Source organism: Taurulus bubalis, assembly GCF_910589615.1.
Source record: "Taurulus bubalis genome assembly, chromosome: 14".
NCBI classification, from domain to species: Eukaryota; Metazoa; Chordata; class Actinopteri; order Perciformes; family Cottidae; genus Taurulus; species Taurulus bubalis.
In genome coordinates this window covers 16,970,390-16,984,372 of record NC_136602.1, presented here as the reverse complement: position 1 = coordinate 16,984,372, position 13,983 = coordinate 16,970,390, and the positions used below count along the sequence as shown (strand labels likewise).

Here is a 13,983-nt window from a genome sequence, read left to right as displayed (position 1 = left end):
TTGGTCTGAGAGTGCATCAGTGGGTTCAGAACTTCTCTACTTTTTTGACAAACTGGACAAGGTCGTTGGCTAGCAGCTGGGGCTCCTCGAAGGCAGCAAAGTGACCACCTCGAGGCATGAAAGTGTAGGAGTAGATGTTTCGATACCTAATTTGTGCCCATGACTTCGGGCAGTGCATCAGCTCCCCGGGGAAGGCGGCAAGTCCAGTGGGCACAAAAATCCCTGTCCTAAAAACAAAAAAGAGGACACTATCAGAACATGATTGGATAATAGGGTTGTAAACTTTACAAAACAAAAGTCATGGTTCTGACAGTAAGAACGTTTGGCCACATACTTTGCATCCACTCTATTATCAGGGTTGCTCTTGAAGTTCTCTTTGTAGAAGCGCATGGAGGAGACAATGGAGCCTGTGGTCCAGTAGATCATGACATTTGTCAAGACGTCGTCCAGGCTTAGTTTCCTGTAAAAGGTGCAGACATGTATAATTAATTACAGCCATCAACAGCATCACTTAAACCTTGTTGATCTATCATTTAATGTATATGCTAAAAGTAGCAACAACAGGCTAAACTGAATTCCCGCTTGTACCTCTCTAGCCCACCATCCACCAGGTCTGTGTGCACACTGCAAGCACTGTTTCACAATGTAGGTAACTATGTCACAAGGCTTCCCGTATAAATAACACATGTGGGTGGTGGAAAGTGCACTGTTTGGGTAACTTGTAGCACATAGAGAGGCTTGTTTTTGCTATCTTACAGAGGCTTCATCTGAGCCATGTTGGTGGTGATGAGAGAGCCCCAGTCTCCTCCCTGCAGATAGAACTGGGAGAATCCTAAACGTTCCATCAGTGTCAGGAAAATTCGGGCAGCAGCAAGACTGTCGAATCCTGAATAGATAAAGAAAGCCGTGAAGGTCTGCTGCTCAGGCTGAAATACACACAGACACGTTTATTCGGTGTGGCGATGCCAGCAACTGGCAAGCACACTGCATGTACTCCTGAGGGTTTAATAATCCTAATAATCATAGTCCCACTATGTGCTGGCACGCATGTGCATTGCCAGCACATGCGCCAAAATACATCAAAATGTGCGGCTTGCATCGGGAATCGTGTGCTATGACTTTTTTAAAAGCCGTTTCCCCCCAAAACTACAAGAAATTGTCCCATTCACTTGAATGAGGTTTCGGCGTGAAGAGAGCAAAAAAAAATGAGTGCCCATAGTGACTCGCCATACTTTAACGGAGAGAAATTATTTAAAGTTTAAAACGTTAACAAATGTCTCCATTTGGCATTTTTTGATAGCTAGCACAGTTTTCATGTAATTATTGTTCAAGTTTAGGAGCATTTTCGGACCATTTCAGAGTTTACAAAGCTCCCTGTATGGCGCAGGTGAGAGTGGTGATGTCATGGCTACAGCACGGAGGAGCTCCAGACTCTTGCGAAAAAAATATATTTGTATTTTGTCATTCACTCCATAATTTCAGTCTTCAGGCATAAATATACATATAAACGTAGGAAATCTTGTCTTTTGTCGTAAACTTGGGTCGATTGAATCCACAGATTCACACATTTGTTTGAATCCACCTGATTGTGAGAGGACGTCCACCTCTCTCCTCCATTAAGCCCCATGTTAAATCTGACCACAATTTTCTCCCATGAAGCAAACGTGAGCACTATCTGAACTGCCACTACGCTCTCATTTCTAAACCACACAAACATTTAAGTACATAGAAACGTTCACAAGAGTATTGTGCTTCTCTTAATTCTGTTATTTTTTCGTGATGGGAGTCACGGTTTTCTGTCAAATTCCATCGTTTGAAAGGTTGTTTTCGTTAAATTCACAGTCCAGTCTCCTTCTAATAATCAGTGTGCCACTCATTCAAATTAGCTAATCAGGGCATTCTCACACACACATTCTGATATACAGGCATAGAGAGACATACACATATACTTATTTTAGATACATAGAGAGACATACACATATACTTATTTTAGATACATAGAGAGACATACGAGTCTTAAGATCTCGTCTGCCCTTCACCCTGGTGCCCCAATCACCACGGTAACCAGTGACCTGTGTCTATGAAGTAATAGCTGCTCTCAAGTCCGTCACAAATACAGAAATGACTCCCCAATGACACATCTCTCTACCTGTAATATATATATATATATATATATATATATATATTGTGACTTCTTACGGCAGTGGTCGCCCCACCATCAAAATGTCTTGCGAAATGTTCTAGTTTAGACTCCCTACCTTGTTTATGAGGGGCGTCTGAGAAGCCGTAGCCAGGGATGGACGGGCATATGACTTCAAACACTAGACCATCCTGGTTCTCCGTGAGAAGAGGCAGAATCTTGTAGAACTCGTAGAAGGAGCCCGGCCAGCCGTGAACCAGCATAAGAGGCACAACCTTCTGATTCGCTCGGTGTGGTGGTCGCACATGGACATAGTGCACATCCAGTCCTGCGTTGATGCAAAAGCAAAAGACAGATTTTTGGCCAACTGGTTTGGTTAATAGGAAGCAAAGCCTGTATCTTTAGCTCGGGGCTGTGTGTACCTTCTATTTTAGTTTTGAAGTGTGGATACTGGTTAAGTACCGCCACCTGCTTTTCCCAGTCAAACGTGTTCCTCCAGTAGGAAACCACTGTCTTGAGGTATGTGGAATTGAAGCCGTACTGGAAGCAGCTATCTTCCAAAGGATCGGTGTAGCGGGTTCTGTCAATGCGCTCATGGAGGTCCTGTTGAATAAGACCACTGCTGATTAGTCCACAGAAACACTTGTCAAAAGTGACTAGCGACAAATCTAGCGCCTTCTTCTGGTGTTATTGGAGACTTTTGTGGTGTCTTAGAGACTGACGTGAAAGCACGTTTTGTTTCTGCAGTTACTGTCCTCAGCGAGCAGTGGGTGCTGCCGTGAGCAGTCTCGGTCTCAAAGGAGCGTCGCGCAGCATAATCTCTAAACAAAGCAAAGAACAAATAAGTGTGTACTGAAATGTTGATCAGGGTGTCTTTTATGAAAACAGTTTGACTTCATGTGAGTGTCCCCTCCTGGGGATCAGCACAAATGTTTTAGTTTTTAATGCGAAGCACAGAGCGCATAGGAGCTTGAATCTGTATCAAAATAAAATGTGTTACATTCAATGATGGAAAACATTTTATTACTTGCCTGAGCATGATATCATGAAGTAAAAGCGAGATAATTAATGTATTAATATTAACTCATCCTTAAGTTGTGCTCTAGGACTAGGGAAGTTTATTTGGGACTGCATGTTGATATGTTGATGGAGTCAACATTCTGGTGAGTGAGCATCATTTGCTTGTAAACTATTGTCATTCTGATAAAATTACTATTTTATTTGAAAAGTGTGGTGGGAATTCTGTAACAATAACTCGCAAGAGGGTAATTGTCTTTCAAGTTTTTATTTACATTTACAAGTGTGCAAAACCACCAACAGCGAGCCGAAAGAGAGCTGACTAAAGGTCAAAGCTCCTCTGTTCCTCTCTCACTCGCTTTGAGCTGCATCTTATGTAAGAACGGTGCCTTATCAATTAAATCAGGCCTCCAGTTTGAGACTCTAAAAATAATTCTCACAGACCAGGGGACTGAGTTTGTGAAAGTGGCAATGCTGGCCTTACTAATTCAGCTTTTTATTGCTTTTTTAAAGTTGTGTGATAGTAATATGTCAAGTCAAGTTTGTATCTTCACATGTACTTTTCAAAAATTATATTTCTTGTTAAAGGTTTCTAACAGATCACAAGAGTATGCCAAATTAGGCATAAAAAGAAGTCGTGCTGTCACCGATGGTCTGGTAGAGAGGAGGAATGTGACCGTTCAAAAGTAAGAAAAAGCACACGCATGACTATGCTGAAAATGTCAATCAAAAATTACATTGTTGCAGTAATTACTACGATAAGGAATTGTTTCACTTCATGCTGTGTAGGGCTGCAACTAACGATTATTTTAATAATCGATTGATTATTTTTTTCGATGAATCGGATAAAAAAATGTTTTTATCAAAAAAGCGTTCATTTCCAACCCTTTATTCAAAAACAGAAGGACAGTGCAAAACATCTTCAGAAAGTGCACAAACAGGTTGCTCCTTGAACAGCCCTGAGCTGTTTATTAAAACAACAAAATGGACTAACACTAAAAACATACACATCTATGCTTTACATCTGCCAAATGTGAGCCCTTTTTACTGTAGTTGATCCCTCCAGAGGCTGCATTTACATACCCTGCGTTATCAATATGTATGAAATACTGGGACAGAGGGAAGCTGCTCCATATAGAGCGTCCTCTTCCTTAAACTCTTTCATTCTGGGTCTCTTAAAACCACGACGTCACATTGTTGGCTAAGCCCAACTACGTGATTTGCTTCATTCTACTTTCACAAGAGTATGCCAAATTAGGCATAAAAAGAAGTCGTGCTGTCACCGATGGTCTGGTAGAGAGGAGGAATGTGACCGTTCAAAAGTAAGAAAAAGCACACGCATGACTATGCTGAAAATGTCAATCAAAAATTACATTGTTGCAGTAATTACTACGATAAGGAATTGTTTCACTTTATGCTGTACACGTTCCCGCGAGGCACATGCAGATCTTGACGTGCAAGTGTAACAACGGTGGTCGGTGAGCGACTGTCAATGATTTATAAAGGCGGAGGCCATTTTATACTGGAGCAGACGGGTTGAAACTTTAGGCACATTAAACTGCGTCTGTGAAGAAGCGGCACTCCTCAAACATGAAGATCCTCAACAAAGAAGAACTCCAGATCGCTGAAGGAGTTCTGCTCAAACACTTCCCCAAGAGTTTTGTGGTAAGGGGCTGCAAACAATTTACAGCATGTTCCTCAATGTGTCATTTAACCATTTAACCGCAGTGTCTTGCCATTGCCATCTAAACTCTTTTTGTGTGGGTGTGTGTGTGTGTGTGTGTGTGTGTGTGTGTGTGTGTGTGTGTGTGTGTGTGTGTGTGTGTGTGTAGGTTTACGGTTTCATATATGGGATTAACAGGAAGAAACCAAGCACATTGGAGGTAATCGTTGATACATGGCCAGATTTTCAGGTTATCATTTGTCGACCTGACCCCAAGGTGAGGTCACACAACACTGACAACTTTGTACATACGTTGAGTTTCTGTCTGCCACTTGATTGCTGAATGCATCGTTTATTTCTCAGACCAAGCAAGCCCTGGGGTTCATGAGAATTGTGTCCTACTACAGCATGGATGAACATATTTTAAGGAAAATGCTGAGAGAAGAGAATGCAGTTGACTGGAGCACATATTTTCTCCTTAGAGGTGAGTTAAGGTCCCTGCAGAGTGCTCTCATGATATCATTCAACAGGCAAGGTTATTTGTCTCAGTGTAACGTAGTGGTGTAAATAGCATTAAGTACATTTACTCAAGTACTGCACTTGAATTTTTAGCCACTTTAAACTTCAACTCCATTACAATTCAGGAGTAGATATAGTATCTTCATTTCCATACATGTTTATGTTTTAACAGCTGGAGACCGAGTTACTTTCCGAATACAATTTTACACCTGACACTTTATGGCAAGCTTATAAAATGTGCATTATCACTATGAAACATTAATGCTGCACTGTTGATAATCCATGTAACATAAATATAGAAGTTGAACACTCACCAGGACCATTTTTCTGCATTGAATACTTTTACTTTTGATACTTAAACTACATTTAGCTCATAGTAATACACTTTATTTTACATTTTCAATGCAGGACTCTAAATTGTATTGGAGTATAGTGTGGAATTGCTATTTTCATGAGTAAAGAAATTGAATATTACCTCTTCAAAAAATTACAGAATGGCATAAACATGTAAATCTTTTTTGTCCTCCAGGATTGGACGTTTCTCATGCGACCATGATCAAAGAAGTGTCTTCTGACAGAGAAGTCAACAACCGAGTCTTTGCTACAGTGCGTCTTCTCTATTTGCCAGACAGCAGTCATCTGCCCACACCAGCAGCTGACAGGTTGTCAGATCATTACAATTTACTTTTAAGGATACATATTCACATGTTTTGCTTTCATAAGTGAATAGTAAAATATTACTGTTTCATCGGTTGTCATGCTCTGATTCTCCACACAGTGAGCTTGAATCAAGGATTTCCTCTCTTAACCTTTCCCACGTTGACTTGGTGAATAATACCTGGAAGTTTGGCGGGAACCAGAAGGGTCGCATGAACATTAAAAACTTCATCAGCAACTTCCCATCATGCTGCATCACTGACGGCCAGGGTCAGCCCGTGTCCTGGATTCTGATGTATGATTACTGTGCGATGGGCGTGTTGTACACTCTGCCAGAGCACAGAGGGAGAGGCTACGCCAAAGTCCTGGTCAGCGCCATGGCCAGGAGGCTCCACACTGAGGGCTACCCAGTGTACTGCTTCATAGAGGAGGACAACATGGTCTCCTTCAAGCTCTTTAAAAGCCTTGGCTTCATTGAGGATCCCTCATACAGGGCGACGTGGTTTGAGTTCAACTTTTGATTTTGTAACTATTGTGATTGAATGTACTGCTGACACGTTCTCAGGCCAATATAAGTGTTGGAGCCATAATGGTGTTTGTTGTTTGAGGGAAACACAGGGTGAATTGGGACATGCAGTTCCTGCATTTGAACACAGGGTGGCACTGGCACATTAACTTCAAAAGGGCTGTGACCAACATGGAAGGTGATTGTATGCTATGGTGTCACAGATTAGTCACAGAATAAATGTTTAGAAAAAGACAGTGCTGGAATGGACAGTGGATTGATTTGTTTGTGGCATAACACGAGTCCGAACATGTTCTCCCGTTCGCCCCCCTAGTGGCTCTAATACTTAAATTGGTTAAGGTTTGAGCCTCTACAATAAGGTTTTAATTAGTGAAAATGTGATAAAAAAAAATGTTATGTGTACACATTAAGGCCCTCTAAAGCATTGATTAAAACCTGAACCGTTATGACGGTGGTGGAAGGGAAAAGAGGCATTATTAAAACACTCAAATAATACAATAACAATGTCACTTTTTTATAATAGGTGCAGGTGTTTGGAGGACAGCTCCAAAGTAAATGGTGGAGATGCAGATTTCTCTTTTTTATTATAATCCTTTATTAATCCCACAGTGGGGAACTTATTCTCTGCATTTTACCCATCATTAGTAATTAAGGTTCAGTGTCTTGCTCAAGGATACTTGGACAAACTATGGGGAGAACAGGGATCGAACCGGCTACCTTGTGGTTTCAGGACGACCACTCCCCATGAACTACATGAGAACTTTACATAGTACAAAAGTACACGGACATAAAACGTCATAAATAATAAATACATTGCAAAATGCCTGTACTTTCGTGGAAATTTGATATCACAGCTTCTGAAGTTTTCGATCTCCGTGAGATCTCCGTGAGGTCGGCTTTTCTGCTGTTGCGTCTCTCAAAACAGAATACAGATCTAAGCTCAACATTGAGAATGAATTGAGAGTGGCCGTATCAAATCCAGAGTAGGAGAGGCAGGATTGCACACCTAACCCGGTGGCACGCCGTCGGCTATTATCCTAGTGATCCCAGAGGAAATAATAATCCTCACCGATATTGGTACAACGCCTTCGGTCTTTTATCTCGCCCGGTACTTAATCAGTATGATTTTGTGTATAAGTTATGGATTTTATTGAGGGTGTTTCACAGCTTGCGCTCTAGATCCACTACGGTAGGCTGTAACTCCTCTCAACCTCTATCAAGCAAGTACTCAAATCGTCTAGACCAGGGGTCAGCAACCTTTCGTATCCAAAGAGCCATTTTGACCTTTTTCCACCAAAAAAAAAATTGTCTGGAGCCGCAAAAAATATTTGATATTACAGCTTCTGGAGTTTCATATATAGTCATATTATATATACAAAAAACTATAGTTTGTTGTATTTATGAAATTATAGAACAAGAATAAAGACTTTTTTTTACATTGTATTGCTATTTTACCTGTTTATAACTATCAAACAAAAAATAGTCATGTGTCGGCTACATTAAGGTTAATTAAAAACATAACTATACAAACCTTCAGTACTATCTATATTTGTGGTTCATGTGGTAGAGTGTTTGCCCTGTAACTGCAAGGTAGCAGGTTCGATACCTGTCCTCTTCAGTGAGTTTTACATTTTAAACGCATATCTTTTGCTACGTTTACACTGAGCGTCCTCCTCACTAGAGCACCGCAAACGGAGGACGGATCCGTTTTTACTAACGGACGCCTCACTGTCTCATGCGCTGACACAGAACCAGCAGCAGTAGTGGAGTTTGGAGACGTGATCCACTTCCTGAAAGTATATCTACTTTACTCAGTTTGCTGCAGCAGTTGAGGAATCGCTCTTCTGCACTCATCTGCGCGTGAGGGCGGGGCTCTGAATCACGAGTAGCAGCTGCAGGAGCGGAGGCTTGACAGCGACGTGACGCACATTTTAGTGAAAGAAATATTTTTTGTCAAAGCCTCAGGGAGCCACAACAGACGGGCTAAAGAGCCGCATGCGGCTCCGGAGCCGCAGGTTGCCGACCCCTGGTCTACACCTTCTCCCGTCTCTGTATCCCATGGTGGATGGACAAGGGAAGGGGGTTTAAATTGTTTTAAAGTACCAGAATACTTTGTTTGGTTTCAGTAACTTACGAATGGTACGGCTGAGTTTTATTAAAGTGTATCTCACTACAACAATTTAAATTCAATGAAACAGTTTTAGTGTCACATGCAACTCAAAGGATTGGTTAATTTCTATCCAGATTCAGAGCTGGTTAAAACACCTCCTTCTCTCCTCTCTCGCTCCAGACTCTAAAGCTGGATTTTTAGGATAGGATTTTTCTCCTCTTTTGGTTATTAAGTCCAGTTTTTTTTTCCAGAAATCCCTATTCAGACAGAGAGATCTGGTGAAATTCACTTTTCTTCTTTTGTCCTCTGCTCTGTGCATCAGTCATTGTACCTCCCAGACAGACTTTACCCCTCCTCCTTTTATTCAAGGGTCAATCCTAGATCCTGTCTCTAAGGTGGAGGTTTTGTTGTCTAATATGGTAAAACTGTCTGCTGTATCCTATTACACAGGAGAGCTTTTTACAACATCCATTATATAGAAAAGATTATACTAGTAACTTATAGCATCCTATGCATCTTATATGGTGTAATCACAAACTATAATTGAAGTAAAACAGTAGATATGTTCAATGATTATACTCAAAAGATAAAAGGTTACATGTTATACTTTTTTACTTTCATACTCTTCCAAGGTCTCTCAACAATATACAAGTAAGAAGGTAAAGAAGTGAGAAGTGAGTTCAAAAGCCGTTTGGAGCTTCCACCAGAGAAAGCACATATAGTTACCATCGGCCTCATCCACATACAATTGATGGAACATTCAGTTCTCAATGTCACACATCAGTGCGACAGGGTGTCGTCAAAAGCGGATGAGCAAATTGTTCAGCATGTCAGGTCCATGGAGGAGGTGATCGTTCAAGCTGGTTACTTTGTATCTGTAATCTTGAAACACATGTTCATTATGTCATCCTTATCTTTCTTCACTAGCTGGCATGTTTGTCTTCAGCTGATCTCTTGCCTTTTTCCCCTTCTCTTGGCTTCTTCATCTTGTAACAAAGGCATTTTCATTCTGTGCACGTTCAGAGCGTTGCAAACCTTCAGGTTGCTCATCTTTTTTTTTGCAGATTATCCATGTCATCATCTATGTCCGTAATTATTAAGTCACTAAGAGGGATGTGCATCCGTGTTCTATTTGGAAGGGCCAGTCAAAATCAAACTTCCCAGCAATAATCAAGAGCAAACGACCATAATTACGTTGGTCTGAGAGTGCATCAGTGGGTTCAGAACTTCTCTACTTTTTTGACAAACTGGACAAGGTCGTTGGCTAGCAGCTGGGGCTCCTCGAAGGCAGCAAAGTGACCACCTCGAGGCATGAAAGTGTAGGAGTAGATGTTTCGATACCTAATTTGTGCCCATGACTTCGGGCAGTGCATCAGCTCCCCGGGGAAGGCGGCAAGTCCAGTGGGCACAAAAATCCCTGTCCTAAAAACAAAAAAGAGGACACTATCAGAACATGATTGGATAATAGGGTTGTAAACTTTACAAAACAAAAGTCATGGTTCTGACAGTAAGAACGTTTGGCCACATACTTTGCATCCACTCTATTGTCAGGGTTGCTCTTGAAGTTCTCTTTGTAGAAGCGCATGGAGGAGACAATGGAGCCTGTGGTCCAGTAGATCATGACATTTGTCAAGACGTCGTCCAGGCTTAGTTTCCTGTAAAAGGTGCAGACATGTATAATTAATTACAGCCATCAACAGCATCACTTAAACTTTGTTGATTTATCATTTAATTGATATGCTAAAAGTAGCAACAACAGGCTAAACTGAATTCCCGCTTGTACCTCTCTAGCCCACCATCCACCAGGTCTGTGTTCCTCAGATCAGTCCAGGAGGAGAACTTCTCCAGAATGTAGGCCGCCAAGCCTACGGGAGAGTCATTCGGCCCACAGCCTGTGCCCACAATTTAAGATATGTGAACAGCTGAAATAAGGGTATGCTGACGACAAAATCCCAGTTTTCTTGCCTCATGTGGGTTATCTTTGACCAGTTAACCAGGCCAATAGGATCATCAGAATCTGTTTATTTGTTGTCCCCACCTGCAGTGTCTGGTTTAGTGGCCTGGATGTGCAAGTAGCCCGTTTCCCTCAGGATGTTCCAGACATTCTTCTCAAAGAAAGGGAACAATCGGCGAACATCTTCCCGACTGAAGCCCACCAGGAACGGCAGATAAGAACCAATCATGAGGGACCACATCACTTTGAACCCCCTTCTTGACAAAAACATGTTGAGGTGGAGACCTTTAACACACCTGGAAAAGATTATGACAAATTGTCAGCTTTATCTAAGATTATAAATCTAAACCCTTTTAATCTTGTTCTGTGTCAATTTATTAGGTATAAATGCAAGTTTTTAAATCTTTTTTTTTTTTGTGTTTTTGCCCTGTGGCCTTTATTTGCTCCAGGAATTTGTAGTGCAAGTGGTTTTGGTCATGAGTGCACTTTGCACACTGCAAGCACTGTTTCACAATGTAGGTAACTATGTCACAAGGCTTCCCGTATAAATTAAAACACGTGGGTGGTGGAAAGTGCACTGTTTGGGTAACTTGTAGCACATAGAGAGGCTTGTTTTTGCTATCTTACAGAGGCTTCATCTGGGCCATGTTGGTGGTGATGAGAGAGCCCCAGTCTCCTCCCTGCAGATAGAACTGGGAGAATCCTAAACGTTCCATCAGTGTCAGGAAAATTCGGGCAGCAGCAAGACTGTCGAATCCTGAATAGATAAAGAAAGCCGTGAAGGTCTGTTGCTCAGGCTGAAATACACACAGACACGTTTATTCGGTGTGGCGATGCCAGCAACTGGCAAGCACACTGCATGTACTCCTGCGGGTTTAATAATCCTAATAATCATAGTCCCACTATGTGCTGGCACGCATGTGCATTGCCAGCACATGCGCCAAAATACATCAAAATGTGCGGCTTGCATCGGGAATCGTGTGCTATGACTTTTTTAAAAGCCGTTTCCCCCCAAAACTACAAGAAATTGTCCCATTCACTTGAATGAGGTTTCTGATATACAGGCATAGAGAGACATACACATATACTTATTTTAGATACATAGAGAGACATACACATATACTTATTTTAGATACATAGAGAGACATACGAGTCTTAAGATCTCGTCTGCCCTTCACCCTGGTGCCCCAATCACCACGGTAACCAGTGACCTGTGTCTATGAAGTAATAGCTGCTCTCAAGTCCGTCACAAATACAGAAATGACTCCCCAATGACACATCTCTCTACCTGTAATATATATATATATATATATATATATATATATATATATATATATATATATATATATATATATATATATATTGTGACTTCTTACGGCAGTGGTCGCCCCACCATCAAAATGTCTTGCGAAATGTTCTAGTTTAGACTCCCTACCTTGTTTATGAGGGGCGTCTGAGAAGCCGTAGCCAGGGATGGACGGGCATATGACTTCAAACACTAGACCATCCTGGTTCTCTGTGAGAAGAGGCAGAATCTTGTAGAACTCGTAGAAGGAGCCCGGCCAGCCGTGAACCAGCATAAGAGGCACAACCTTCTGATTCGCTCGGTGTGGTGGTCGCACATGGACATAGTGCACATCCAGTCCTGCGTTGATGCAAAAGCAAAAGACAGATTTTTGGCCAACTGGTTTGGTTAATAGGAAGCAAAGCCTGTATCTTTAGCTCGGGGCTGTGTGTACCTTCTATTTTAGTTTTGAAGTGTGGATACTGGTTAAGTACCGCCACCTGCTTTTCCCAGTCAAACGTGTTCCTCCAGTAGGAAACCACTGTCTTGAGGTATGTGGAATTGAAGCCGTACTGGAAGCAGCTATCTTCCAAAGGATCGGTGTAGCGGGTTCTGTCAATGCGCTCATGGAGGTCCTGTTGAATAAGACCACTGCTGATTAGTCCACAGAAACACGTCAATGTCTCATTATTGGCATTTCTAATTTGATAACTTGCGACGAAAATATTTAATTCACAGGTCAAAAAGTACCTCAATCTCTTCCTGTGATGTTTGCACTTTAAAGGGATAGATTTTATCGTCTTCTGACAGCGGCTTCTTTCCTGCTCCCCACCAGCCTTCTCCAAGAGGAATACTTTTGACCTGTTGTCTTTTGTACAGCATGTGCATAAGTATACCCCCTGCTGCCACGGCTGAGCCAATCAGGAGCTGCTGTTGGATGGCATCCAAGCCACAGAAAGCTCCCCTGCAAAGTGTGTGACATATGAGAAATATTCATTGAGATGATCCCTGCAGCTCTGAGATCATTACCCATATCTACATTTCGATCGAATCAGAGTCGTAGACGCCCACTTACTTCAAAACCTCCAGTCTCTGCATTGTGCAATCCCAAAGGTGCGCTCACACAGGTGTTTTTGTCTTCTTCTTCTTTTTAGACCTACATGAGGGCAGAGGTAAAACATGTTTTTAAAAGGGTTTCATTTTCTGCACCGCGCTTCGAAAGTTACAAGCACGTCCCCTTGCGTTTCAACATACCTTGTTCGTCTCCTTTTTTAGATGTACCTTCAGAAAATGTTGGAATATGTCCACAAACGTGAGCGGACACGACGGCACTGGTCGGTGAACCCAAAGTTCTTCCGAAGCTTCTGTGGCGACGCGAAAAAAAACAATCAGTTTGATTGTCCGCGAGACGTGCCACTCAAACAGCCAGTGACGTCATCCTTCAAATACCCGGGAAGAGAAGACGTCGAGCTGTTGTTGCAGTGTTGCCAACTTGGCGACTTTGTCGCTATGTCTGGCGACTTTCTCAGCTCTCCCTCTTGTCAAAAGTGACTAGCGACAAATCTAGCGCCTTCTTCTGGTGTTATTGGAGACTTTTGTGGTGTCTTAGAGACTGACGTGAAAGCACGTTTTGTTTCTGCAGTTACTGTCCTCAGCGAGCAGTGGGTGCTGCCGTGAGCAGTCTCGGTCTCAAAGGAGCGTCGCGCAGCATAATCTCTAAACAAAGCAAAGAACAAGTAAGTGTGTACTGAATTGTTGATCAGGGTGTCTTTTATGAAAACAGTTTGACTTCATGTGAGTGTCCCCTCCTGGGGATCAGTACAAATGTTTTAGTTTTTAATGCAAAATAAAATGAGTTACATTCAATGATGGAAAACATTTTATTACTTGCCTGAGCATTGCAAGCGCCTTCCTCAGACCAGGTTAGTGTTAAATGTATGAAATTCCCACTGTTTCCTCAACAGTGGGAAATATCAGCTGCTAGCATTGTTTGATCCTAAAGTATATGAGGTGGAGTAATCTAATTAATTCCTTGTCCAACCAATAACATCAGGCATATCATCGTCATCTCTTTTGACCATCATCATAATTATTTGTCAATGGATGTGTTTG

At 41.9% G+C, this 13,983-nt stretch overlaps 3 protein-coding genes across 3 annotated transcripts; 1 reads left to right on the top strand and 2 right to left on the bottom strand.

The window, feature by feature from the left end:
• Window positions 1-25: 25 nt before the first annotated feature.
• LOC306746626 (epoxide hydrolase 1-like) lies at window positions 26-3,179 on the bottom strand (the record flags this gene model as incomplete). Its single annotated transcript, XM_079229559.1, has 8 exons — window positions 26-227; window positions 335-460; window positions 589-624; window positions 757-886; window positions 2,259-2,468; window positions 2,563-2,743; window positions 2,892-2,961; window positions 3,172-3,179. 8 exons carry the CDS (start codon window positions 3,177-3,179, stop codon window positions 26-28), a joined length of 963 nt encoding a protein of 320 aa, XP_079085685.1.
• A 1,568-nt stretch (window positions 3,180-4,747) lies between these two features.
• Window positions 4,748-6,517, top strand: LOC306746679 (glycine N-acyltransferase-like protein 3; the record flags this gene model as incomplete). The annotated part of the gene is made up of 5 exons (XM_079229630.1): window positions 4,748-4,822; window positions 4,990-5,097; window positions 5,184-5,304; window positions 5,869-6,001; window positions 6,118-6,517. 5 exons carry the CDS (start codon window positions 4,748-4,750, stop codon window positions 6,515-6,517), a joined length of 837 nt encoding a protein of 278 aa, XP_079085756.1.
• A 2,239-nt stretch (window positions 6,518-8,756) lies between these two features.
• On the bottom strand, window positions 8,757-12,969 carry LOC306747110 (epoxide hydrolase 1-like; the record flags this gene model as incomplete). The annotated part of the gene is made up of 9 exons (XM_079230122.1): window positions 8,757-10,054; window positions 10,162-10,287; window positions 10,416-10,524; window positions 10,671-10,882; window positions 11,214-11,343; window positions 12,022-12,231; window positions 12,326-12,506; window positions 12,622-12,835; window positions 12,947-12,969. 9 exons carry the CDS (start codon window positions 12,967-12,969, stop codon window positions 9,853-9,855), a joined length of 1,407 nt encoding a protein of 468 aa, XP_079086248.1. The 3' UTR covers window positions 8,757-9,852.
• Between the last annotated feature and the right edge of the window lie 1,014 nt (window positions 12,970-13,983).